General features: G+C 40.9%; 1 protein-coding gene across 4 annotated transcripts in view; it reads left to right on the forward strand.

The window, feature by feature from the left end:
* The first annotated feature begins 525 nt into the window (after positions 1-525).
* The window catches only part of ebf3a (EBF transcription factor 3a), a 65,447-nt gene continuing 39,049 nt past the window's right edge, over positions 526-26,923 (forward strand). The window contains exons 1-6 of one of the 4 annotated variants that reach the window (XM_030755918.1): positions 526-1,005; positions 3,777-3,933; positions 5,965-6,028; positions 6,112-6,167; positions 7,640-7,713; positions 8,069-8,137. In XM_030755918.1, the coding sequence (XP_030611778.1) occupies positions 884-1,005; positions 3,777-3,933; positions 5,965-6,028; positions 6,112-6,167; positions 7,640-7,713; positions 8,069-8,137 (542 nt within the window). In that variant the 5' untranslated portion in view covers positions 526-883. The remainder of the gene's footprint in view (positions 1,006-3,776; positions 3,934-5,964; positions 6,029-6,111; positions 6,168-7,639; positions 7,714-8,068; positions 8,138-26,923) is intronic. The other 3 variants (XM_030755917.1, XM_030755916.1, XM_030755915.1) reach the window with 3 other exon arrangements.

Below are 26,923 nucleotides of genomic sequence, written 5' to 3' on the forward strand. Positions count from 1 at the left end.
AAACCAGACTGGTTCAGACTGTGGGTCAGACTGGGAGAGAGGGAGAGCAGATGACTTCATGGGGTGATCAAGGCCTGGCTCTCTCTCTCTCTGGTTGGTTAGTTGGTTGGTGCCTCCTCCCCCTCCTCCGTGTCTTCATCTCTTTCTCTCTCTCACACACACTCTCTCAATAACACACACACACACACTTTCTCTCTCACCTCTCCTCTCCTTATATAGCCAGGCCCCGCCCCTGCTGTGATGTCGTCAGCGGCTCGGAGGAAGACCCGTGGGGTTTTTGGGTTTTGGCGTCCAGTCCTGTGGGGCCGCAGGGCTGAGAGTTTCTCCTCCGCTCCTCATCCCTCCATCCCGGCCCGCCTCTCCTCCTCTCTCCTGCTCTCTTTGGGGAAAAGAAAAAAGACACTTTGCTCGATTCGCCGTCTGGACCCGGCTCTGTTCTCCCCCTCATTTTCTCGTCCTCTGAGGATTTTATTTCTCTTTTCCCTTTTTCTCCTCCTCCTCCTCCTTCCTTTATTTCAACATGATGGCCGAGAATTTTTTGTAAAAAAAAAAAAAAACTCTTAAAAACTCGCAGAGTGGATTTTTTTTTTCTGTCCTGAAAAAGTTGAATTGAATCTGAAAAACAGATGAAAAGTTCTGCAGAATTTTAAACTCATAACCTCCTCTTCTCTTTTTCTCCTTCTTCCTCCTCTTATTTTTTCCTCACCGCCTCGTTTCAGACTTCGAGGTTTCAGTGAAGAAAATGTCGCCCAATCAGAAGCCTCGGTCCATCCTGTAGATCACATTTTTTTTTCTGCTGGACTTTTTCCCTGTAGAGTTTTTCTTCTTCTTGTTTTCGCGGCTGTGCTGCAGCGTCGGTGGTCGCGGCGTCGGGGCCCCTGAGATGTTTGGGATCCAGGACAACCTGCCCCGCGGGGCCACAGCCAACATGAAGGAGGAGCCGCTGGCTGTTCGCTCCTGGATGCACTCGGCCGGCGTGGTGGACGCCAACACGGCCGCTCAGAGGTAAACTCTCCGCCGCCCCGCAGGGATTCTGGGAGCTGTAGTCCCAGCGGTCCCACAGCAGAGTTAAGTGCTGCTTTCATTTATTCCAAACTTCATCTGAAAGCAGAGAAAAGAAATCTGCAAGTCAGAGAAAATTATCAAATAAAAGAATTTTTAAATCAGCAGCTGAAAAAAAATATTCACCCAGAGAAAAAAAAAGTGATGCTTCAAATTTTTCTGAAGGTCAAACAAACAGATTAAAAATCCCATTTTAAAATGTTTCTGTGAGGAAAATTGTTTCTGAAGTTTGGAAATATTCCTGCAGCTCAGAGAGAAACAGAAAAAGAAGTCAGAGTAAAATGTGAGTTTGACTCAAAGCGTTCCGATGACTGCAAAGAGAGGAAGAATCAGAGATCGGTTATTAAAAGTGATCCAAAAGATTTTTATTTCATCTTTAATGTTCCCTGAGTTTGAGCCAAAGACTCAAACATTTTCTTCATGTTGGTTTCCAAAAGTGAAACATGTTTCTGAGCTGAGGAGAAGTGCTTTTTATTTTACCTGCGCTCTGATTTCATGTTTTCAGGGTCTGGATCATGTGTGTCCGCCCGGTCGAGGATTTCAGGTTAAACTGCTTCATGTAATAAACGAGGCGGCGGCGGCCGTCAGAGCGCGGTCCCCAGCTGAGCATCAGATTGTTCTCACAGTTTAACATTATTAACACCTGTGACCGTCTGACCTGTTTCAGCATTATAAAGATTTAAGGATGATAAACTTTCTCCTCACGCAGGGCAGACTGAAGCATCAGCTCTGAGGACACGCCACAAAATTCATGTTTTTACTGTAAATGTTTGAAAACTGCTTTTATAAAAACATCCGAACAGAAACATTTAAATTAAATTAATCTGAACATCTGTTCACATCTGCAGGAAATTCATTTTAAACATAAAGACAGAATATTAGAAATACTTCTTTAAACAAATGCTGGTCTGTGATCAGTTTTCAGTCTGAGATCATTAGAAATACACCGTGAAGATGATTTTATGACATAAATTAAAAATTTAAAATAAAGTTAATTCTGAAATCTGAGAGAAATTGGATATTTTAACATTTTGTAATAATATGGAGACTTCAGATTAAAAGCATCATTTATGTCTGAGACTGATTTATTTTTCCTTTTTCACAGTTTTAATGCAAAGCTTTATAAAAACCTCATCCTGCTTAATTAATTTAAATGAATGTCATGGAAATAAAGTGCAGGTTGTTTCTGCGCTTTTTATCCTGAACGTGAAATATTAAAGGCGTGTTTGTGTCTTTGTGCCGCCGTCCTGATTTAACGCTGCGAGATATTCCGATGATGTTTGCAGTCGAGGTCAAAGCTGCAGTTTGACTTCTTCACATGAATATTTATAAAAACGGAGCCGAGCGTGTGATTCACAGTTTGTGTGAATCTGATTTTCTCTAATGTCCCCTGAAGCCTTGACGTGTTTTTAGCATGTTTAACGTGTTGTTTAAAGGTGGAGGTTAAAGCCCGAAGCTCCGCTCCTGTGATTTTTAAACCTTTAAATAAAGTTTCTGTGTGCAGGACGTTTGGTGTGATGTTGGATATATGAAGGTTTTTACCTTCAGATGAAGCTCACACACACGAATAAACTGGATCGTGTGTGTTTCTCACACCGATGACCTCTGTTTGGCTTTTCCTGTTTGGTTTAAACTTAAATTATTCATTTTATTTATTATTTCATGATTAAACTCATTAAATCTGATTTTTTTCTTCTCATTTCTGACACATTTTGTCCCATCAGAAAGTCACCTTCTCGCTGTGAAATGAGGGAAACCTTCTGGATGAAAGGTTTTTACCCGTGAGAAGGTTTTTAAAGTGTTTGAGAGACAGTCGACAGACCTGCTGTTCAGCATCCAAACACAGCTCACCTGAAAAAGATCAGGCGTGTTTGCACTCGTGTTTTATTTTCCTGTTTCCCGCTGACACGCTCACAGTGTGTTCAGACACTCATCAGTTTGTACTGCCGTATAAATGCACGACTTCTCACTGATCTCTGCAATGTGGATAAATACTCTAAATGCCTTTGACAAAACACATTTTAATACTGTTATTACTGCAGTATTATTTGTAATTTATCAGACTGAAGTCTCGCACTCTTGCTTGAGCTGAGGTTTTGGGCATGTAGGTGGTGGTGACTTCTGGGACCGTGGATGTTTAAATTCAGCGTGTCTGGATGATTATTTCCTGCTGAGCTCAGACTCTGAATGCCGTGGATGCGTTTGCTGTGTTTTTGTGGCTGAGGACTGCGTGAAGCTTTAGCTGCAGTTAATCAGGTCCGACCTGCGTTTGTCTTCTGTGTGTTTGAGCTGCAAAGAGTCGGAGAACTGAACTCGTATCTGGCTTCAGACCCGCTCCAGCATGAGGCATCAGGGATGGAAGCGTTTACATGCATTTACAGTAATAAACAGTTTCTGGAACACCAAAATAAGAGCATATGACCCAAACATTTGACAGCATTTTACAGTGAATGTGAAACTGTTTATGGGGATAAAAATAGGAAAACTAAAATAGGAGTATGATGAGTAAAAAGCTGCTGATCGTGCTCTGCAGATTTTACAGTAATGAACTATTGTTGTAGCTCACAGGAGGTAAACTGTGTTAACAGCAGCCGTCAGCATGTTTCTCACAGTGTACGCTTGCCTGTATGCGTCCCTTCACGCTGACCTCGACCTCCATGTCCTGCGTGCTTTAAGGTTTTGTCTTCTCATACATTCATCTCTTTGCTTTTCAGCGGGGTGGGGTTAGCTCGTGCTCACTTTGAGAAGCAGCCTCCATCCAACCTGAGAAAGTCCAACTTCTTCCACTTCGTGCTGGCTCTGTACGACCGCCAGGGTCAGCCCGTTGAGATTGAACGCACCGCCTACGTCGATTTCGTGGAGAAGGAAAAGGTGAGACACAGAGAAACACAGGGGCGAGCTGGGACATTAACCAAACACCAACCACACAGTGTCCAAAGCTAAGACAGACGCCAAACGGAGGGAGGTTGGAGGTGACAGAAATCAAACACACCCTCTTTGTTATGAAGAATAACAGAGATCAAACCTGAAACCAGAGTTTCAGAACGTTAGTGACTCCGCCCCCACAGCAGCCTGACAGGTAGGAGACGCTCCACGGACAAACTGACCAAACTCTGTAAGGCGTCTAAAAATCAGCTAAAATCAAGTCAAATCAACACTGAGACTTTAATCAACACCTGCATCACATCTGGCTTTTGTTTTAACATAATTTCATATTTATATGAAATACACATTTATCTGGATGGCTGAGACTGTCAGCGCCACGTTTCTAACTCACTACTCAACATCCTGAGCTGCAGAGTCTGCTGGATGTTAAAGTGATACCACAGCCCCGGTGCCATAATTTACTTGCAGGAATTATACCACAGACTGCAGCACCTGTGATAGGTGTGCTTGGTAGTTACCTGCAGAGTAAACATAGTAAAATGCAGTATTGTTATTGTATCAAACTTGCACATTATTCTAAGGCTCTTTTTCTGCCAGTAGATCTTTGTAGTTTTTCTCTCACTGACCAAACTGTGTTTCCAGGAGGTACAGGCAGCACCTAGCTAATAGCTATAGAGTTGGTCAAGTGGCCACTCAAACAGTGATAAATGGTTCAATTGCAACTTGCCACTGTTCAGGCCTGCTTGTTGGGATTTATATTTTTACACCAAATAAAAGTTTATGAAATTCTCAGCCCGTACATACCAATTTCAATAAGTGTTTCAAAATCTTAATCTTCACAAATCCACTTAGAAAATTGCCAGATTTGGGCCCAGCTGTTTACCTCCAGTGACCCGCACTGCTGCATTTCAGCAGATTCCTGAAAGGAGTTGCGACTGGAGCTAAAAAAAAAAAAAAAAAAGTTCTTTACCTTATTCCCATTATTCCCAAGCATTCTACAAGCTTTCTCTCAATGTCAGATTCATGAATTAAACATTTTTTTCTACTCAAAAGTCCATCATTTCACCCCTTTTTAATGAAATTTTTAAACCCTTCCCGCTGGAATATTTTCCATATCTCTACACCAAAATAAAGGATTTGAAGATTTCTTTAAATCAAACAGGTCCCAAACCCCGCTGGTTCTCTCCACACCCAACTGGACCATTGAAACTCACCCCAGCTAGGGTCCATGCTGGCGGCTTCGTTTGGTCCCATTTTGTGTTGCAGAGTTACAGTCGGTCACGTGATCATGATGCGGCCTTCTGATTGATTGCTGGTGTAAACAAAGCCATGTGCTGCATTCAATGTTTTCTTTAGGAAATATATTTTCGGCCATTTTTTTCGCGGTCAAAAAGCGGCTTGGAAGCATTTTTGGACCTTTATATCTTCTTTATATCTTAAATTTTGAACTTCCTGTGGCCCTAACAAAAATAGGCTAGCTAGGTCTAGATATTAGATTAGAAATCTATGCTTTTCTTGCCTCTTCAGAGTCCTTTCCTGAAATAATGGTGTCCCAAAAATGCCACCTGGACCTTTTGATAGTGCCAGATTTTTAAACTCATGTAAATTAAAATTTTGAATTGCCATGAACCTTGGCTTGTAAACGTGTAACTATTGGTTAGAAACGACTAGAAAATGGCCATAAATCTGTTTCTATGGTTTCACAAACGCTAATTGCACTTTTGCATAGAGTGAAATCAGTGGGTACCCCAGGAGCCATATCTCAAAAATGTTAAGAGATATTGACCTGAAATTTTGTATGCTTCTTTTTTACAACAAAATTAAGCAAAGCAACCCTCCTAACCTTGACTTTACAAAATTTGGCTGCCGGTACCTATTTCCAGTCTGTGTGCCTCATCACTGCCACAGATCAATCTGAAGGGAGCCGAAAGCAAACGCACCCAGATCTCTGAGGTCACACCAGGTGCACAAACCAAACGTACCCACTCCTGAGTTTGTTTCCTTACTTTGTTCCAGGAGCCGACAGGAGAGAAGACCAACAACGGGATCCACTACAAGCTGCAGCTGCTCTACAGTAACGGTGGGTGCGCTCGTTTTCATGACCAGCACAGCCCCGTCTTTGCTTGCTCAGGTTAAACATCATGACTGTTGGTTTGTGTGCAGGAGTAAGGACGGAGCAGGACCTGTACGTCCGCCTCATCGACTCCATGACCAAACAGGTGAGATCATTGATTAATGATCATCAGTATTTGCAAGGGGAGGAGACTGATCAATAACAGCAGCAACAGGAGTGATTATTGGTTTGCGCTGATTAATCAAACTCCAGCAGACCAATCATAGCAGCAGACATTTCACACTAAGAGCGAGTTTTTCTCCCTTCTGCGGTCCAAACTGTCAGATGGAGTTTCAGGCCGACTTCTTTCTGACACCTGAAACGTTTTCTGACAATTTTTTGTTTTCCTGATCTGACAGACAACCCCCCCCCACCCCCGCTCGCCCCTTCTCTGAAATATAGCTCAGGTTTCTCTCTCAGAGCCTCCAAACAGAAATCTGAGCAGCATCGAAGTCAAATACCGTCTGAAAACCTTTAAACACTGAGCGCATGTTCATCATTTTAATGTTTTCAGAATTGTCCTTTTAAATTAGTTTTAAGTAAAAAATGTCAGTGGAGAAACGAAGCACTAGCAGCACTCACTCAGCTGCCGTGTTGAGTTTATTAGAGAGATTGATTTAACGTTGTGTCACAGTTTGTTTGGATTTGCTGCCGTCGTGTCAATAAATCAGCTGTTACAGACTCGTGCAAGCGAGCCGCTTACAGAATAAACCTGCGATCGCAGAGAGCCGCCGCCATCTGCTGCGTTCATGTCTGAGCAGTTTCCTCATCATCTGAAACGATGGAGAGAACGTGGCGAGTCTGTCAGCTTCATGTTAACGTGTTCACGCTCAGTGTCGCTCAGACACACATTCACCTGCTCCTTTCTGTTCAGGTTCATTTCAGTCATAAAAAGTAGGAAAACATCACTTCCCCCCTTGCTGTGACGTCATCAATCGGTTTTTGAAAATGATGCTTACAGACATCGCCATGTTTTTGGAGGTTTTTTTTTTTTTTTTTTTTGTAGCCAGATTTGGACTTTCTGCAACTTGTATAAAGCCAAAAGAGGCCCAGATTAGGTCCAAGCGTGTTACTGCTTTCTGGGACTCTCCTTCCTGCTCTCCAGAGGATAAACCCGCTCCACCAGCACAGTTAATGGAAATTATGTTTGCGGTGCCTGCAGGAGGCGCTGTTGGGCACAGTCCCTGTGGAATAGAAAGCGCTGGGTCAGCAGCCTCGTCTCTCTGTTTTGACACTAATGAAAAGCAGCAGCAGCATTTAAATCTAACGAGTCATTCAATTAGTGCGTTTTAACGAGCAAGCCGTCAGCCGGCGCTCTCTGTGACAGAAAGGCTTTTCATGTGTTTGATTCCAGCTGTTTCATGTGAATATCTGCAGGCTGCAGCTGTAATGAAACATTCAGAGGATCAAATGTTTGCGTCCTGCTCCTCTCACACTCGCACTAATGGCTAATAATGAGCTCTAATTGAGACGAATGAAACCGGCTTTAATGGAGCTGTTTCGGCTGCAGGCCGATTGACGGGGCTGGGAGGAAGCGTAACAGGTGATCCTCATCTTACCTATTTGTGTGTGTTTCAGGCAATCATCTATGAAGGCCAGGACAAGAACCCGGAGATGTGCCGAGTTCTGCTGACACACGAGATCATGTGCAGGTAAGACCACAGAAACGCTTACCAGACCTAGACTGAAGGGTCCCCTCAAAACCCACCTGAGCTCAGCATTAGAGAGTACAGCTTCTTCTCTGCTTCAAATTAGATGCCTGAAGAGCTGAATTACTCTGTGAACAGTGACCTTTAACAGGATTTAGTCAGAAGTTTAAGGGGGAGGATCTTTATTTCCATTATGACTTCTGCCCCAGATGAGACTGGAGGTTGTTTCCTGAATACAGAGTGGGCATGTGCAGGTGTCTCACCTGTGCTGTGCTGTCTGAAAGAAATATGAGGTGCTGCAATCGCTGACGGAGCTGTGATGGATCTGTTTTTATTATTCTCTCTGTCTGTGTGTCAGTCGCTGCTGTGATAAGAAGAGCTGCGGAAACAGGAACGAGACGCCGTCAGACCCCGTCATCATCGACAGGTAACAGATACGAAGCATCACACGCTCACATGCTCACACACACACACACACACACTTTAGCAGCAACAGATCCCTGAGTGTGTATGTGTGTTTGAATCATCCTGTCAGACTGTTTGTGTGCTCACTGTTACAGCGAGTTTACAAACAAACACACGGGGAGCAACAAACAGATGCAAAAAAAGATGAATTAAATAAAGATGGATAACATGTGGCGCATGATGTAACTTCCTGTTTTGTTGGAGGAATGCTCATTTATGTTCTCAGACAGATTATTTCTGTTTTTCCATGGTTAAAGGTTGTGTTCTGTGTGAGCAGCAACGATTCTCTCGTAGAGCTGATCAGTCATCAATAACATATATGATCACTGATAAAGTCAGAAACAGAAAGAAAGAGGAGCTGGGGTGGGTTGCAAAGCGGCTTGCAGTGGCAGCAGCAGCTATCAGGTTGAAGCAGCTTAAATAGCGCCCCCATATGAGTTATCAGCAGGATGTGATAAACGAAATCTACCGGGCTGCTGGGTCAGCTGATCTACTGGGTTTGGGTGAGTCTGACTTCATCCTGCCTGAACTGTTCAGAGGAAACATTTTTCATAACTTCACCAGGCATCATCAGACAAATAAACCTCTGAGTTCAGTTTTGATTCATAGCCACAGAGACCAAAGTGACTTGAGCACACCTCAAACCAATCAGAGTGGTGAAATCTGTAAGATTTCAATGATGCTCAGTGATGAGCCATGACAATGGTGTGCAAAATTGGTCCAGAATCGGAAACGTCTGGTCGAAATGTGTTTGAATGGGGCAGAGATTGGTGACATCCTGGGAACCAGGTTTAGTCCCAGAATGGCCGCTTTGTTAAAAATATAAAGAAGAAACAATGAGGCTGGACTTCTTGGTGGTGCTTCAAATGCCAGAGAGATGCAGAACCTTGAATTACCAGTTCTTGCTGGGTTCCTGTGGAGGGAGGCTGTTGTGATCTGTACATGCTGTGGATGTTGGTTTCTTTGAGAAATGAAATCTGACGTAGAAATAAAGGAGCTTCTCTGTCTTATTCTCTTTGTCTGAATATTTAGTGGATACACTGAGTGTCAGGAATGCACTTTCATATTCTTCTTGCCTCACATGTTAGGAGTTGTTGGCACAGGAAGTGCTGCTCCACCTTCTCCTGCAAGTTACAGTTTTCTGGTTCGGTATCTTATGGAATTTAGTTCTGTGTTCATTAGCCCATTGATTTTCAGCTTCTGACAAAGAGGCGGTTTGATGCTACAGAAAGCAAATGGAGAAAACATGAGACCCAACAGTACGAACATGAAGGCTGGGCTGGTTTGATTTTGTAGCACTGGGCAAGTTTATTAGTCAGTTATCTTTGTCACACTCAGGTGATCTGATTTACATACCTGAGCTCTGACTCTAAAGATGTCACGACAACAGAGAGTCTGAATGAAGGCTGTTCAAATAAAACATTGCAGACGAATGGTTTATTTAAAGAGGTTCATTCAGGATTCAGAATTAATCACAGTATAGAAACAACATCAGTGAAGGTTACAAATGATGTTTGGATGGACTCATCTCTGTGTTTGTCCAGCTAGACCACAATGAAGCATTCAATACTGTTGACCATAATATTTTATTACAGAGATTAGAGCATACTATAGGTATTAAAGGTACTGCACTGCAGTGGTTTGAATCATATTTATCTAATGGACTACAATTTATTCATGTAAATGGGGAGTCTTCTTCACACACTAAGGTTAATTATGGACTTCCACAGGGTTCTGTGCTAGGACCAATTATATTTACATTATACATGCTTCCAATGGGCAGTATTATTAGAATGCATTGCATAATTATTCATTGTTATGCAGATGATCCCCCGCTTTATCTATCCATGAAGCCACATCAATTAGGTCATCCAGGTCTTTATGTCTTAAAGACATAAAAATCTGGATGACCTCTAATTTCTTGGTTCTAAATTCAGATAAAACTAAAGTTATTTTGCTCGGCCCCATAAATCTTAGAAACATGGTGTCTAACCAGAAACTCACTCTGGATGGTATTACTTTGGCCTCCAGTAACACTCTGAGGAATCTTGGAGTCATTTTTGACCAGGATATGTCCTTAAATGCACACATTAAACAAATATGTAGGACTGCTTTGTTGTATTTTTGCAATATTTCTAAAATTAGAAGGCTGGAGTATTGTAAGTCATTACTATCAGAATGTCCTAAAAGCTCCCTGAAAAGCCTTCAGCTGATCCAAAATGCTGCAGCTAGAGTACTGACAGGGACTAGAAAGAGAGAGCAGATTTCTCCCATATTGGCTTCTCTTCACTGGCTCCCTGTTAAATCCAGAATTTAATTTATATACAAGGTCTTGAATAATCAGGCTAAATCTTATCATAAAGACATCATAGTACCATATCACCCCAATAGAGCACTTCGCTCTCAGACTGCTGGCTTCCTTGTGGTTCCTAGGATACTTAAGAGATGAATGGGAGGCAGAGCCTTCAGCTTTCCTCTTCTGTGGAACCAGCTCCCAGTTTGGATTCAGGAGACAGACACCCTCTCTATTTTTAAGGTTAGGCTTAAAACTTTCCTTTTTGATAAAGCTTATAGTTAGGGCTGGATCAGGTGACCCTGAACCCTCCCTGAGTTACGCTGCAATAGCCTAGGCTGCTGAGGGCTTCCCATGATGTACTGAGTGTTTCTTCGTCATTCACCTCTTTTCACTTTGTTTATACCCCACTCTGCATTTAATCATTAGTTATTATTAATCTCTGGCTCTCTTCCACACTGTGTCTTTTGTCCTGTCTCTCTCCCATCATCCTCAACCGATCGCGGCAGATGACTGCCCCTCCCTGAGCCTGGTTCTGCTGGAGGTTTCTTCCTGTTAAAAGGGAGTTTTTCCTTCCCACTTTCACCAAGTGCTTGCTCAGAGGGGGTCGTTGTGATTGTTGGGGTTTTCTCTGTATTATTGTAAGGGCTTTACCTTACAGTATAAAGTGCCTTGAGGTGACCTGTTGTCATTTGGCGCTATATAAATAAAATTGAATTGAATTTCATTGACATGAATCTATTGTATATGTGTGATGGGAGCGTGATTCATTGCTGAGTAGTTCAGTGAATTTAAGGGCTAATGGAAGGTGAACATTAAGTGCAGCTCTGCTTTAAATCATTCAAACAGGATAACTCGTGGAGATACTGGGCTGATGTGGGTAAGGCTGCACCTCCTCTTCATCTTCCTCCTCCTCCTCTCAGCTCTCAGATTCCTCCCTCTCCCCTCCCTCCTTCCCTCCCATGAGGAATCATACGCTCTCCTCTTCTCTTTTCACCTCCCCCTCCTCTACCTCTTCCTCCTCTGCTCTCGTCCTCCTCCTGAGTATTAATCTCATTCCTCCCTCCCCCTCCCTCTTCTCTGAGGCTGTGGATGGAGGAGGGGGGAGTATGGATGGATGGATGGAGGGATGGATGTGACTGCAGCAGCCTTTTGAAAAGAGAAGTGGTGATTTTTACAGCAGCTCTTTTTTCCTCCCTCTGCCAGCTGAAATGCATGATGGGAAGGTCTCCTGTGTTTTCGACGGCGTCCAGTGAACAGGAAACATGTCAGGGTCAGACTGCAGAGAGAGCACAAACACCGCGATTCATTCACTCTCACTTTAAGAAAATTCAGAGTAACACAACAGTGTTTCATTTCTGCTGTTTCACATCCAGGACACTCAGTAAATTAGAATCCACTGCTGACTTCCACACAGCTGCCAGCAAATAAGCCTGCTTTAAGGCACAAAAAGGGTTCATACACCAAAATCTTTTTTTAGGTTCTTTTTCCCTTTTATTTTGTTGGCATTGTTGAAACATAAGACCTAAAATGTAGAAGCTAAATGTTAAGAAAGTAACATCAAACATAAACTCTGATGCCGGCATGAGGAAGAAAATCTGGATTATAAATACGCAAAAAACTGGCAAAAACAGGTGAACGCAGTGAGGGCGGGGCGGACTGTCACAAAGGAGTGAAAAGACAAAGACAGGATGTAAAAGCAACAGACATGCAATGAAAAGATTAACAAAATAAAACAGGACGCAGCCACCTGTTTGATATTCAATATTCAAAGTAAACTCGTTTAATATGAGCACAGACAAGAAAAATGCTTAATTTAAATTTCATTTTTGAGTGTGTGAACTAACAGATTTTTAAATTTGACTTCAAAATTGTTTTTGCTGCTGATGAATTTATTCAAGTAAATTTTCTAACCTTTCATTTCTTGTTTCTAGCTGCAGAAAATCAAATTTTAAACAAGTGTTTCAAAAAAACCAAAATATCCTGCACTTCTACTTCATTCTTGATAGCACTTAAGTACACTTAGTTCATTAATACTCTGACTACAGGACAGTAGCTTTAAAGTTTACCAGTAATTTTCATTATTATTACATATAATACATAGGAATTTTACAATTACTGTGTTTATCTGAAATCTTAATTTAAAAAACCAACTGCATCCTTCAAACTTCACAGTTTTAATTCCTTCTTTATCCATGAAATTCTTACAATCATACATATGCACACACGTACGCTATATATACTAAATCAGCATTTTCCTTAAGCTGTGTTTTATAAGTGTTTTATGAAAAAAAATGCCCAATTTGTGTAGAAAATAGTATATATAAAATAGTACATTGTTTTTTTATGTAAATGATGGATTGAGGAAGTTTTGATGGTGATGTCTGTTAGTTGGTTTTTATTGTGTTGTTGCAGAACATTTGCTGTTCATGCAGGTTTTTTATCAGTGTTACATTTCGCAGCAGGTATCACGTGAGAACGGTGCGGTATCATCTGCAAACATGACTACTGTTTAACAGGCTGCGGAGCTGCAGCTTCTTCCTGTTTCAGTCTTCATGCTGTGACACCCTGAGTCTCACCACGGAGACCCTTACTCTGCCCTGCATCACATGTTAAGGATGTCCTTTGTTTTTTGCGATCATCATTTAGTTCCAGACCTCTGAGATAATATAATGTGCTCGAGTCAAAGGGAACTGGGCTTTTTTAAGGTTCTTGAAAATATTTCAAGAACCTTAAATCATCCAGACCTGGATGACTGAGAACCTGCATGGGCATTGGTCCTCTGAGATGTTTTCAGTTCGTCCTCTGGAGGCATAGTTTCAGAGCAGTGAAGTGATTTCTGCCCACTGCTCCTCTGTCAGGCTTCCTGTGGTGTTGCTGTTAGTTACTGCCTTTGTGTGAGTTGTTCTCTGTGCAGGTTATTTTCTCTCACGGCCTCTGAAGGGCCTCAGCCCGCAGGGTGAGCCTCACCAGCACCGTCTCGTCTGTCTCTTTGTTCTGAGTGAGGATGGGAGCTTTGGAGGGTCAGCGATCATGGGACGATCCCCTCTGAGTGCCGACTGTGAGAACGTTTTAATGCGATGATCTTCAGTCACGTTCACGTCTTTTCTGTCTTTAAAAAGCTCGCCGTCGATCTTTCTGTCTGCCTGTTTGTAGCTGCTGATGATGGTGGTGATGGGACCAGCTCTCATCTTTTCATGCTCTCGCTCTGAATACCTGATGTGAGAAATTTTTTTTGGAGGGGGGGTACAATCTCCTGTCTGTGAGGGTCTCTGGTGTCTGCAGCATGGGATTATGGGAGGACGACGGCCTGTCAATCATTTAGCGGGCGTAGGTGTGATTTCCCTCTCATGCTGCAGGTTGGTTTTGGATGGAATCTCATTACTGGCCGTGTTTCAGGGTGACTGACAGCAGAATAATGTTTGGGCCCCCAGAGGGCCGCGGCCGGCTAAATGTTAAATGTATGAATGCATGGGAGTCAATGGAGAGATGAAGTGTAGCTGAATATTTTAGTCTTCCTGGGAAACAGTCACGGAGTGGAGAGTGTGACCCTGAACACACCATCTGCTGCTGTTTCACTGCCGAACACGCCGTTCACAGGAAGCACAAATAAAGTCAAATTAAACAGCTGACTGGCAGGCTCACCTGAGGGTTTAAGGCTTCGGGGGGGGGGGGGGGGGGGGCATGAAGCAATCGGGAGAACATATAAATAAACTAAGACTAATTAACCAGCGATTTCCATAAAAGTGTCAGGCAGCAGTCAAATATTTGTAAGATTAGCTGTGTGTATACAAACAAACCAATCAGCTAATTAATCAATATAATTAACATTAGAATTCTGAGGATTGATTAATTATCTAAAAGGCATTTGGATCACTGGGTCAAAGAGAAAAAACATTTTTCATACAGAAAAATCAGTGCAAAACAAAATCATCAGGACACAACCAAATGTGTTTAGAGTGAATCATATATACAGTGATCCTCACCTATCGTGAGGGTGAAAATCTGCGCTTGTGTTGATGTAAAAGAAGTACAGTAATTTAAGAGACAAAAAAAACGAGAAATTGAATTTTAGCAGTGTTATATTAATATATATTTTTATTAATTATATATATTTTAAGGCTTTATAAACCCTTACCACATGCCTATAAACCTTTCCCACTCTCTTACTACAACTTGAATGATGAAGATGATGAATTATGTGGCTGTGCAGTACTGAGCACGATGAAGGTGGTGCAGTATCTTTGCCTCTTTGCCCTCGGTCGTTACTTCTATTAAGTGAGTGATAGTTATAGGGTGTTACAGAAATACCTATGCACTATGCATTAGTAATATTCTTTTTAAAAAATCTGCAATACAGTGAAGCCACAATAACTGAACTGGAATATATATATATATATATATATATATATATATATATATATATATATATATATATATGTGTGTGTGTGTGTGTGTGTGTGTGTGTGTGTGTGTGTATATATATATATATATATATATATATATATATATATATATATATATATATATATATACACACACACACACACATATATATATATATATATATATATATATATATATATATATATATATATATATATATATATATATATATATATATATATATATATATAAATAAAGTTTGGCTGGATAATTTGGCTGAAGGGGTCAAACTCTTACTTCATAGGTCACATAAAGGACAATTTGATCTGAAGTCAAACTGAAAGAGAGAAACTATCCATCAAAGAACTGATGAACAGGCTAAAAACATCCTTCACTGACAGTTACTTTTTATCATTCAAACTTCCTGAGAGTTTTTAGAAATATTATTTTTATTCTGTAAGGCTAGCAGAGCATTTTATTAAAAACTGTAGGGATGATTTTTTTAGTTTTAAAAATTAAACTTTGTGGTTCTTAAGAGTGCCTCCCTCTCCTGGTGTCCTTGCAGTCTGGGTTCTGGGTCCTGACACAAGCTCTGGTCCAGTGGTCTGGTCCATGTGTGAGCTCCTCTTTGGAAGGTTGTGAGGTTGCCCTGTGTGATGTCTCCTGTTGGTCCAATCATGACCGGGTTTAACTTTCTGCTTTCCATCTTCTATCTGAAGCCGCCCTTTAGCTTTTTATTCTCTGCTTCTAAACTTCTCACCACAAGACTTCAACACACACAACACATCAGGCGGTGGTTTATTAATAGCAGCCTCTTATTATGGAGCACAGAGTCGATGCCTCCAGCTGTCTTGCCTGCAGTGTCGGGCTTTCCATGGCACACTTTACTGACCGTCGTCTTCGTTCTGCAACTTAAATTTAAAATTTCAAAAGCATTTTTCTTTGAATTTCATGTTGGCATCACATCCTGATCACCCTCCAATAGCTTTTTTTTCTTAAGCTATGTTAAATTGACCATGTGGATACTCAGCAACATGACTTTAACAAACAATCTGTGTTTCTCTGAATGATCAGAATTATTGTTTCACATGTCATTAAAACACGTCAATAAAAGACACATTAAGGGACAGGGTGAGAGCGGTTTAGACATATTTATACTGTTTGTTGGACAAGATGAGACATTCAGAGATAAAATCATTCAATTTATGATCAATTATTAATTTATACATTTATTATACGTTATTATAAAATTATAAATTTATACTCATGTAGTTTCATCTTAAAATTTGGGGGGGAAGATGAAGAGAATCCCTTTTTTATTGGCTTTTTTACAGTTTTTATCCAACACACACTCTGAGCCTCGATTCAGGAGCAGAAAAATGATCACACTGTGCAACTGTGTGTGTGTGTGTGTTTGTGTGTGTGAGAGCATGTGTGTGTGTGTGTGTGTGTGTGTGAGCGTGTGTGTGTGTGTGTGTGTGTGTGTGTTGCCCTGTCAGGAGTTAGAGGTGATGTATTGATCGTCTTGTTCATCATTAGACATCAGACGCTCTGATGGCGGAGACGCTCACTGACTTTACAACCAAATCTCTCCTCTCCTCTTTATCCTCACAAACTGCTCCTCCTCGTCACCTCCTCTTCACCTCTTCATCTCCTTCTCCTCCACTCAGAGATCTTCCTCTCTTCTCCTTCATCTTTTCTCTTCCTCTGTCCTCCTTCACTGTAACGAGGACACAGATTCAGAGGAGATAAATCTGCAACGTCTAATTGGTATTTAACTGGTGTCTCCTTGTGTGTGTGTGTGTGTGTGTGTGTGTGTGTGTGTGTGTGTGTGTGTGTGTGTGTGTGTGTGTTTGTAAGTATTGATCGTCAGTAAGCGTTGCCGGTAGAGACACATCGCTATTGATTAACGATTTAAAAAAAAAGAAATGAGTGTGTGTGGTTTTCTGGCTGCACCTCACACACACACACTGTTGGTATTTCAGTATTCAGCTTTACGTTGCATCAGATGGGCTAATTAAGTACAAAGGTCTCTCTCTCTCTCACACACACACACACACACACACACACACGCGCACACACACACACACACACAGAGTTGGAGTGACATCTTTGTGTTTTGTTTTGTTATTTATTGTTTGTGTTAAAGAGTTCTTAACGAGGCATCTACTAACGAGCTGCCACAACATCATCTGTCTGTCACTCACAGCAGCGAGCGTTTAACCTTCTCTGATGATGTCATTGACTTTACCTTCAAACACTTCCGACGCTGCTGTTGTCACTTCTGTCAACTGCACACAGTGAGAGTGCGAAACTGTTGCCCCTGTTGCTCAGCATTTTCTGTGATCTGTGGTTGCTGGTTGCCAGTCCGTGTTGCTGTTGCTTTCAGGATTTAACTGATCATAAAGGTTTTTGTAACATCATTTTGGTTTGAGTTTGATCTTCTGCTCCTGTAAGTGCAGTGGCTTCAGTGGCTTCTCTGCTTCTGGTAACTTCTGATCTCAATCAGCTTTTGATTTTTTTATTTTTTTTATTTTGGAAAAGTTCCATGCTTGTGGTCTTTCCCAGCATGCATTGCTGTGGTTTAACTTGTATATTCATGACAGAAATCAGTGTGCTGTTTCAGATGTGATTACTCAGCAGAAAGGCGTGCCTCAGGGTTTTGTTTTAGGACAACTGTTTTATTAATGATTTACTGCTCTGTTTGCTGATATGCAGACAATACTATCATATATGTATAAAAAATTTTATGGGCTGTGATGTTTTTTGTTTATTTTGTTTGTGTTTTTTAAAGTCACCTAACAAATTACTACTTACATCAAAACTTATCTTATGGTTTTTGGTGTCAGGTGAAACCTCAGCCTCAGTTCTTTGAACCTCTAATGAAGACTGAGCTTTTTGGAAAGAGAAAAAATTAAAATATTCAAGTTTGTAAATTAAGTATGAACTTTAAAACATTTGGTTATTAGATCCTAAAGACAGTAAAATTTGGTTTGCATCTCTCCAGGTATTTTACTTTTTTTTTTTTGTAAAATACATTTAAAACTAATCTTTATCCATCTACAATCAACTTTAGGCAGTTTTCTGTTTCTTGTTCTGCATATGATGTAAAAAGCTCTGATTCAATCATTTTTAATATTTTAAAGATTAAAGTTAAAGGACATTGCGAAATAGCTTTACACCTCTTCAAAAATGTTTTGTCCCCTTTAAATCTGAGTGGTTGAATTCCTATTGAAACTATTCTATTTAAAACTATGTTTTCTACTGCCTTTGTTTGTACTGACAGCATATTGGCATTTAGGGAATAATATATGGGGATTCTAAATATCACATTACTTTGGACCTCTGACCTCTTCTTCAACGGCAAATAAGCCCAAACTTTCATAAAATGTCTTATATTTAAAACTCTGCTTCAGATTCTGCTCCCCTTCTTTGTATTGGTAAATATTTAGGTATGATACTTGTATATGTGGATTCTAAATACATCATACATACACATTATAGTTTACATCCAAATATCATGTCACATTTGATTTCTGACCTCACTTTTACATTTCGCATCTGCATTTCTTTCAAGTGACCCCAAAATATGTTTTAGCCTTAAATAAGGTGGCAAGAGAGAGAATGAGCTGCCTGGTTAGTTAGAAATATGCTGCAATATAATATTATATAATAAGCTCAATTTATTCCTGTCCACAAATCAGTGCCTATTATCATGACCTGCTCCTACATCATGTTTGTATAATAAGAGTAAAAATCTGTCAGGCTGATCTGATTTTTCCTGCACTACAAACTTCTGAAAGTACTTTTAAAAAGAACAAAGAAAACAAAATGAATACATACAAAATCCAACATTATTCACTTAGAAGGAAGTACTGCCCAGAGAGGGCGCAGCCTCAGCTGAGGTTTGTGCTCTCTGAGTGCTTCTTGTTTTGTTTGGAGCCCATTTTTGTCTTATTACGTCACGCAGCAACAGGTGGAGGGAGGCGATGTTTGCACTCCTGTTTGTCGGTCTGTCTCTCTGCCAGCAATATAACTCAAAAGTTTTTGAACCAAATTTGATAAAACTTTGTGGAAATATTCCTTAGGGGCCCAAGAACATATGATTAAATTTTCAAGGTCAAAGGTCAAGGTCACCTGAAATTTTCAAAACTTTAAAAAACCTCTTTAGCATATCTTTGGTGACATTTTTCAGCTATCGTGATGAAATTTGGTACTTGGTATAAACAATTACTGTTAATAATTATTATCTGTAGTTAATTGTCTTTTTCTATCTTAAATTATGTAAAGTGACCTGAAACCCTACACAAAAATCACACACACGTGTTTGTTTTTCTTTCATATTTTTTCATTTCATTTTTTTGAGCATGTTCTTACGATGCATAACCATGTATCTGTTTGTGCAGATCTCTTTTTTTAATACAACTATAAAATCACATTTTACACATTTTAGGAGCCAATAAAATACATTTCTAGTCTTTGTGATCTAGTAATATATGATGGACTATGACAGCATTGGGTAATATCTACTGCAGCGTAGTATCAGCACATAGAAAGGTGGGAGAGGTACTACTGAGTACCCTTCTGGTTTTCTTTTCTGTTTTCCTCTTGTACATTTATCTTATTAACTTGGCCACAGCCAATGGCATAATTATGTCACTTCCTGTGAAGGTTCTCTTTCTCAGCTTTTTCCCTTCATGTCTCCTCTGAGCTGTAAAATTAAACTTTGACTCTTTTTAAATTTCCTCTTCACTTAATGATCCTTTCTCCTTCTGTCAGCTGAATCTTAATGAGAAGCGAACACTTAACAAGATCACCTTTAATAAGAATTAAAATCCCACAGAATAAGACCCTACTGACATTTTATTGATCCATGTGCAGAGCTGGTGTGTGATTGGTCAGAGCTTCAGCCTGTAATATGAAACATCAGCTGCTCAGTGCTTATTTAATAATGAAATGAGCTTAATCAAATATTTAAATGTGCTCCATCTTACAAAGAACAGGTATGAGGAAGAACAGGCACTTCCTGGTCTGCTAAATGGCTGCTGCTGAGTAGTTCCTCAGTCCCCCTTACTTGAGGCCAATACATGCCATCATCTGAGGTTTTTAGTGCCAAATACAATAACTTCAGTTTGTCTGAATGTAGAAGCATCATCTGCATAACAGTGAAAATGCATGCTATGCCTTCTAAAAAATACTGCCTAAGGGTAGCAGGTATTTTGTAAATAGAAGTGGTCCCAGTGTAGAACCCTGTGGAACTCCATCACTAAGTTTTGTGTGAGGAAGACTTCTTGTTAACATAAACAAACTGGATTTCCTTTAATACCAACAATGTGGTCTAATCTCTGTAGAAAAATATTGAGATCAGCAGTGTCAAACAGGACAAACACAGAGATGAGTCCACTGTCAGAGGCCATAAGAAGTTTGCGCTTACTATAAAGGACACTTTTAGTAGTGCTCTCTCAATTTGTAGAATAACGATGTACTCGTAGAGAAATCTTTTGTATTACTAAGAGAGTTTTCAGTTGCTGTTTTTTTTATGAATATTGAATTAGATGCTTTAACTAGAGTCAGAGATTAATTAGAGGAAAGATGATACAAAAAAAGAGTCTCAGATATTTCAAGTTATGGTCCATGAATATTTCTATAAACATAGCTGCAGGGATTTTCATTGGCAGATGAATTCAAATTAGATAATGCAGTGAACATTTGAGGAAGTTAAACATGTTCATAGACAGAAGAGGAATCAGGGATCTCAGGCCTGCTGGTCCAACTGTTAATAACTTCCTCCTCTCACTGTGATGAAGAGCAGAGGAGGAGGAGCTGTCTGTTTTCATTTACTGTGAACAGAGAGTTGATGGACTCCTCATTATCTAATTTAATTACCTCATCTTCCTCCTCCTCCTCCTCCTCTGTAGATCAGAGTCTGAAAACTGAGGAGGAGCCTGTGTGTGTGTGTGTGTTTGTGTGTGTGTGTGTGTGTGTGTGTGTGTGTGTGTGTGTGTGTGTGTGTGTGTGTGTGTGTGTGAGAGAGAGAGAGAGAGCGAGAGAGAGAGAGAGAATGATTGACAGCTGACATTAAGTTGTTTAGCAGTAAAATGTCAGGGTCTGAATATTCCTGCCGCTCTGTTTGACCCTGTCTGTCTGCCGTAGGAGGAGCATCAGACTTCTGGATAAATCAGATTTCTGTTAGATGACAAACAGCAGTCTTTATTTCTGATCCATGTCAGGTTTCAGTTCTGTTTTAGTGCAACTCAGCCTGAAACTGCTCAGCCGGAACTACTTTCTGCTGAGGAAGTAGTTCCTATAAAAACTGATGTCAGGCTGTGGGGGACCAAAGCTTTAGCAGCTGTTTACAGCTCTGTGTTCACATGCAGCTGTTTTTTTGTTGGCAGCATCTGTTTTCTTTGGAAACTCAGTGGTGATGGTACACATGGAGCTTTTAGAGCACCAGTGAGTTCGTTAATGTTACTTCTCTAAGTGACTGCAGAGCATTTTTCTGTTTAACCCTTACATACTGTAAAATACCCGAAATTTCATTCTTTAACAACATCTTTAAGCAGACTATATTTAAATCATTTTTGCTGTGTTATTTTCATGTCTTTGTTAAAACAGGACCTGCTATTGTATGATAACAGATGATTTTCCTCCAAAAACAAGTGTTGTAAATCCTAAAAAATACACTCAGTCTATTTAGATATTCTAAATAGAGCTGTAGTTCAAATTTTGGTATAGACACTTATTATGAGGGAACTTTTGGCCTGGGTCAAAATTCACCCATCCCATACTGTGAAGGTATGAAATAAAGCAGATCTCGCTTTTTTTTTTTTTGTTAGGTCTCAAACAGGAGTTAGAGTCTACAGAGAGCTGAAGAGACTAATCTAATCTTCTAATCTTAGCAGAAAAGATTTTAGTATTAATACGCCCTGTTAGGAGAGCAATCTTCACAACTGGCTGTCATCTTTTGGGGTGGTCTTTGTTCTCTGGTGCAGTAAATGGTTAATATAGTTTTATCTAACCTACCTTCAGAGACCTGAGAGTCTTGAATAAAGTATCCAAGACTGAGCGTAACCTCATAAATTAAGTTCAAACTCACCTGAATCATTTAACCTTCTGAATGAATGAGGCTGCTCGGTGGTGAGCTGCATCCCAGTCTGCAGGAGGAGCTCAGGGTGGAGGGAGGATAACAAAAGTCCAAGACTGAGACACTGGAGACCAGGATACATCTGCTATTCTTCCACCAATGGCTCTGATATTACAGTAGTGGGTAGAAATTCACTGAGGGTCTGCAGATGCAGATTCTGTTTCTGACTGTCTTCATACAAAGATTATCTCAAATTCTATAAACATTACGTAATATTTCGCACCAACACAGTAATTCTGACTGTGGTTCAGTAAAGACAGTGGTTTTTGATTCAGTGGAATTAAAAACTTGTCTGGATTAAAAACCAGCCACATCCTGCTCTGAACCAGAACTGAGAACCTGAACCCGAGTCTGGACAGAACCACAGCGCTGACGAGCAGAACCTATGGAGGAAAACATCTTTATGAAGGAGGTTTGCTCTCTAAGATCAGAAAACTTTGGGACTTTCCTTCAGAACGTTTTCACTGCAGAGAAACGTGACGCTGACTTTACATCAGATCTGAGCACAGCTGTGACACATCTGGACTGCATCTTATCTCCTTGACCTGAAAGGCCTCTGTTTACTGTTTGTGTGTGTGTGTGTGTGTGTGTGTGTGTGTGTGTGTGTGTGTGTGTGTGTGTGTGTGGTAACAGCTGGTGCTCAGTTCTTCAGCCTGTGATACCATCTGACACTGAAACACACACGACTCTTCATAAGTGTGCAAATCACATATTCTGTCTCTGACTATAAAAAAGCAATCCGTGTGTGTGCGTGCGTGCATGTGTAAGTGTGTGTGTGTGTGTGTGGGTGTGAGAGAGAGTCATAATAGCTGTTAATTAGCTCCATGTTCAAACCAGCCGCAGATGCTAATTAGCAAAAACCTGTCCAGCATTTGGTGATAATTAGAGCGACAGGCCCAAACACATTTGACCACACACACACACACACACACACACACACACACACACACACACACACACACACACACACACACAGTGTACAACTCAGCTTTCAAAAAAAGTTGAGACCCAGAATTGCAGTAATTTGTAAATCATCATTAAACACCTAATAATTAAACTGAAAATAATCCAAAGACAACATATGAAATGTGACTGTGTGGGCAAATAGTTCAACAATTTAACATAAGATAACAAAATATTAGTGACTCCATCATGTGTAATATATCAAAAATAAGGAAAAGTCAGTCTTCAAATTTAATTCAACAAGCAGATCAGCCAGCGCCACATAACAGACAGCACAGCAGCTGGTGTGTTGCAGTGGTCAAATTTAGAGTGGTACTGAATAAACAGCTCCTGCTCCTTTCTTCACTGGAGGAACAGTTTGCAGGTGGTTTGTAACCCTGACACAGCAGCAGACTGAAGGAAGAGTGGCAGCAGATTCTGCTGTTAGCTGATGATTCTGCCCGTTAAGTTCTGCTGGTCTGTTTTTCCCATGCAGCTTGTTGGGGATCATTTTCTAATTAAAACTGAACATGGATAAAACATTCAGAGAGCGTTATTACAACACCCTAACAAATGTTCTGACACAACTCAACAAACACTCCAAGGACACACAAACAACAACTGAGATAAACAAGAACATGAAGAGAGAACAAGACAAGGACACAGTGAGAGCTCACAGGGAACACGCTAAGAACACGGAGAGGAGCATGCTACTGCCTGACAGCTTCTCTAGTTTCCAATTACAGCAGCGGTCAGAGGTCAAGTGGTGCGGATTCATCATGCTAATCACATGTGTTTGGTTTCCTGTTGCTGTTGACCCCTGAGGTTGAACACACACAGTTTCAGGGTTGTTTCCAGAAACAAACATTCGTTCTTCCAAAATTCACAGAAAAAGCTGTGACCCTCACACACTCAGATTTCTCTCACACTTCTTTACGATATTTTGCAACGGCAGATCCTCTCTCAGACCACACTTCCCAGCCAAACTCTGTGCCAATTCCCCCTCTGAACCTGAATTGGATGAGCAATAATGAACATGGATGGATGGATGGATGCATGCATGGATGGATGGGCAGATGGATGGAATTGTGATGTGAATACCTGGGCAGGCTGATGATTGGTACAGAGCTGGGGTCAGGGTCAGCATATCTGCTGCTTGATCACCACGCTAGCAAGCACAAAGAAAGCACAAAGAAACGGGCAAAGTTCCAAGCCACTAAACATGTTTTGAAAACGATCATAAGCAGTACTCATTCACTGTGTGGATGTGGTTCTTGAATTATGGAGGCAGCAAACAAGGATATACCTGAAGTTAAAGCCATCTGTCAGGTTTGAGATGATTCTGGAGACTTCAACCCAAACATAAACCCTGGGATGAAGATGAAAAAGTCCTAGTTAGGGCTGGATCAGGTGACCCTAAACCCTCCCTTAATTATGCTCCAATAGGCCTAGGTTGCTGGGGGGTTCTCATGAGTCTTTCTTCTTCATTCACCTCTTTTCACTCTCTTTATACACCACCCGTTATGATTAATCTCTGGCTCTCTTCCACACTGTGTCTTTTGTCCTGTCTTCCTCCCCTCACCCTCCAACTGGCCTCAGCAGATGGTTGTCCCTCCCTGAGCCTGGTCCCACTGGACGTTTCTTCCTGTTAAAAGGGAGTTTTTCCTTCCCACTGTTGCCAAGTGCCTGCTCAGAGAGGGTCATTTTGATTGTTGGGTTTTCTGTGTGTTATTGTAGGGTCTTTACCTTACAGCAGGGATCCTCAAATCCAGGCCTCGAGGTCCGGTGTCCTGCAGGTTTTAGTTGTGTCCCTGATCCAACACAAATGGCTGAATTACCTCCTCAGTACGCAGTCAAGTTCTCCAGAGTCCTGCTAACGACTTCTATACTTGACTCAGGTGTGTTGGATCAGGGACACATCTAAAACCTGCAGCACTCCGGACCTCGAGGCCTGGATTTGAGGATCCCTGCCTTACAGTATAAAGCACCTTGAGGTGACTGCTTGTGGTGATTTGGCTCCGTAAAAATAAAATTGAATTGAATCAAATGAAGAACTCTCAGTGATGCTTCAGCTGTTTATAATCCATGAACATTTAAATTTCTTATACATCTATTGAAATTAAATCCTGCCAGTGGCACTGAAATGAAAAATATGAAGTTGTGGGCCAGTGAACCTCAACATGCTCTGTTTCATTTCACAAAGACTGAGCAGCTGGACTCAAACTTTACAGGATGAAAATTAGAACAAAAAAAAAAAACAATGAAACAGATGTAAAGGAAGCTGATGGTTTGGTGTTTCAAAGAGGAAGTGAACATCCAGCAGGTCGGTGTCTGTTGACAGTCTCTGGATGTACCTGGATAATCTCTCCTCATGTTTCAGTCCAGCTGCTGCTCTCTTTCTGTTTGCATTTCAGGCCTCACATCAACTCATGTTATTTCTCAGGGCTCTACTGTGAGATTACTGAATCCACTGACTGATGATTGGTTGCTCCTCCTCCTCTCTGTGACTTGGCTCCTCCCCCTTTAACCTACCTGCCTGCTGCTAATTAGCAGCATCATTAATTACATCTAAGTGGCAGTCAGACTGATTTGTTAACAGCAGCTGTTTGTCTTTCCTCATGAAGCTCCTCTGTAATCTCTGTGAGACTGAATCTCAAAGCCCCACTGCTGACAAATTTTTCCAGAAAATGGTCCTGAACTTCTTCTGAAGGCGTCTTCAGGTTAAGGTCCAGTTTGATTATAGGAGATGTCTTAAATCTGTCAGCTCTGAGAATGAAACCACAGAAAAGCTCAAAAGCTTCAGACATCTTTTTCTGCATTATGTCGATACGGATAAATCTGTGACTCAGCAGACTGACAGACTCTGATCTGATCCGATAGTTAAAGACCAGCTAATGTCTGCATTTGTGTTCTCATAGAAGTTCCTCATAAGTAGTAAATGTATGAAACTAAACTGAAATTAAGTTAAATTTCGAGGGGGAATCAATATTATTTTTTATTCTTACTGAACATTTGGACTCATTTCACATGCTTGTAGTTTTTAACCAAAGGGAAGGTTGACTTCTTAGCTCAGTCATTTCTGCAGGTGCATTTTTTACTCATTAAAATGTCCAAATATTAATATCTGTTTTTGATATTTGCATCTGCAGCATACTTGAGTTTCTCCTAATGACGACAGCACCTATTATCGTTTCTCCTGTTGTTGTGAAAGCAACATGTTTATCTTTATTCATGACATTTCATAAAAAGATAATTTGATGTGGAGTAACAGAAAATGAGTGTGTGTGTAGAGACGGTGAAGAGTTTCAGTGTTTAAAGGCAGCAGCTGCTTTAAAGTAAAGATGAACCTGAGAGAGAGCAGCGCAAATGACTCGCATCAGATTAACAGACAGAGCTGCCAGCAGCACGTAAATCACACACACACACACACACACACACACACACACACACACACACACACACACTCTGAGGCAGTACATTACCGTCAGTATAATTCGTCCTCACACTGCGACTACATTTTCTACCTCATAGAGCATATTAACTCCGACACTGTGTGTGTGTGTGTGTGTGTGTGTGTTTGACTTCTATTCTTTGTGGAGATAAATCTGTGGCGTGTCCTAATTTTCTGCTCGTAAATATGAGAGTTACAGTGTGTGAGTGTGTGTGTGTGTGTGTGTGTGTGTGTGTGTGTGTGTGTGTGTGTCGGGTCTTCCCTGCTTATCACATAACAAATTGAAAGCTTAATCTGTCCTGTGTGTAGATTTATGACCTCGATTGCTGGCGAGGAAATACGGGGGAAACGAGGAAGGCGAAACGAGGAGGAGGTGAAGAGGAGGGTGGAGATAGACTGAGTCTGTGTGTAAGAAGATAAGAGGACGATCAGCTGAGACTGCTGATGCCGGGCAGTTAGCATGGTGATAAGACTGTGTGTGAGCAGCCGATCAGAGGTCAGAGGTCACGCTGACAGACAGATGTTATCTTCA

This window comes from Archocentrus centrarchus, chromosome 19 (assembly GCF_007364275.1).
Source record: "Archocentrus centrarchus isolate MPI-CPG fArcCen1 chromosome 19, fArcCen1, whole genome shotgun sequence".
In the NCBI taxonomy this organism is placed as follows: Eukaryota; Metazoa; Chordata; class Actinopteri; order Cichliformes; family Cichlidae; genus Archocentrus; species Archocentrus centrarchus.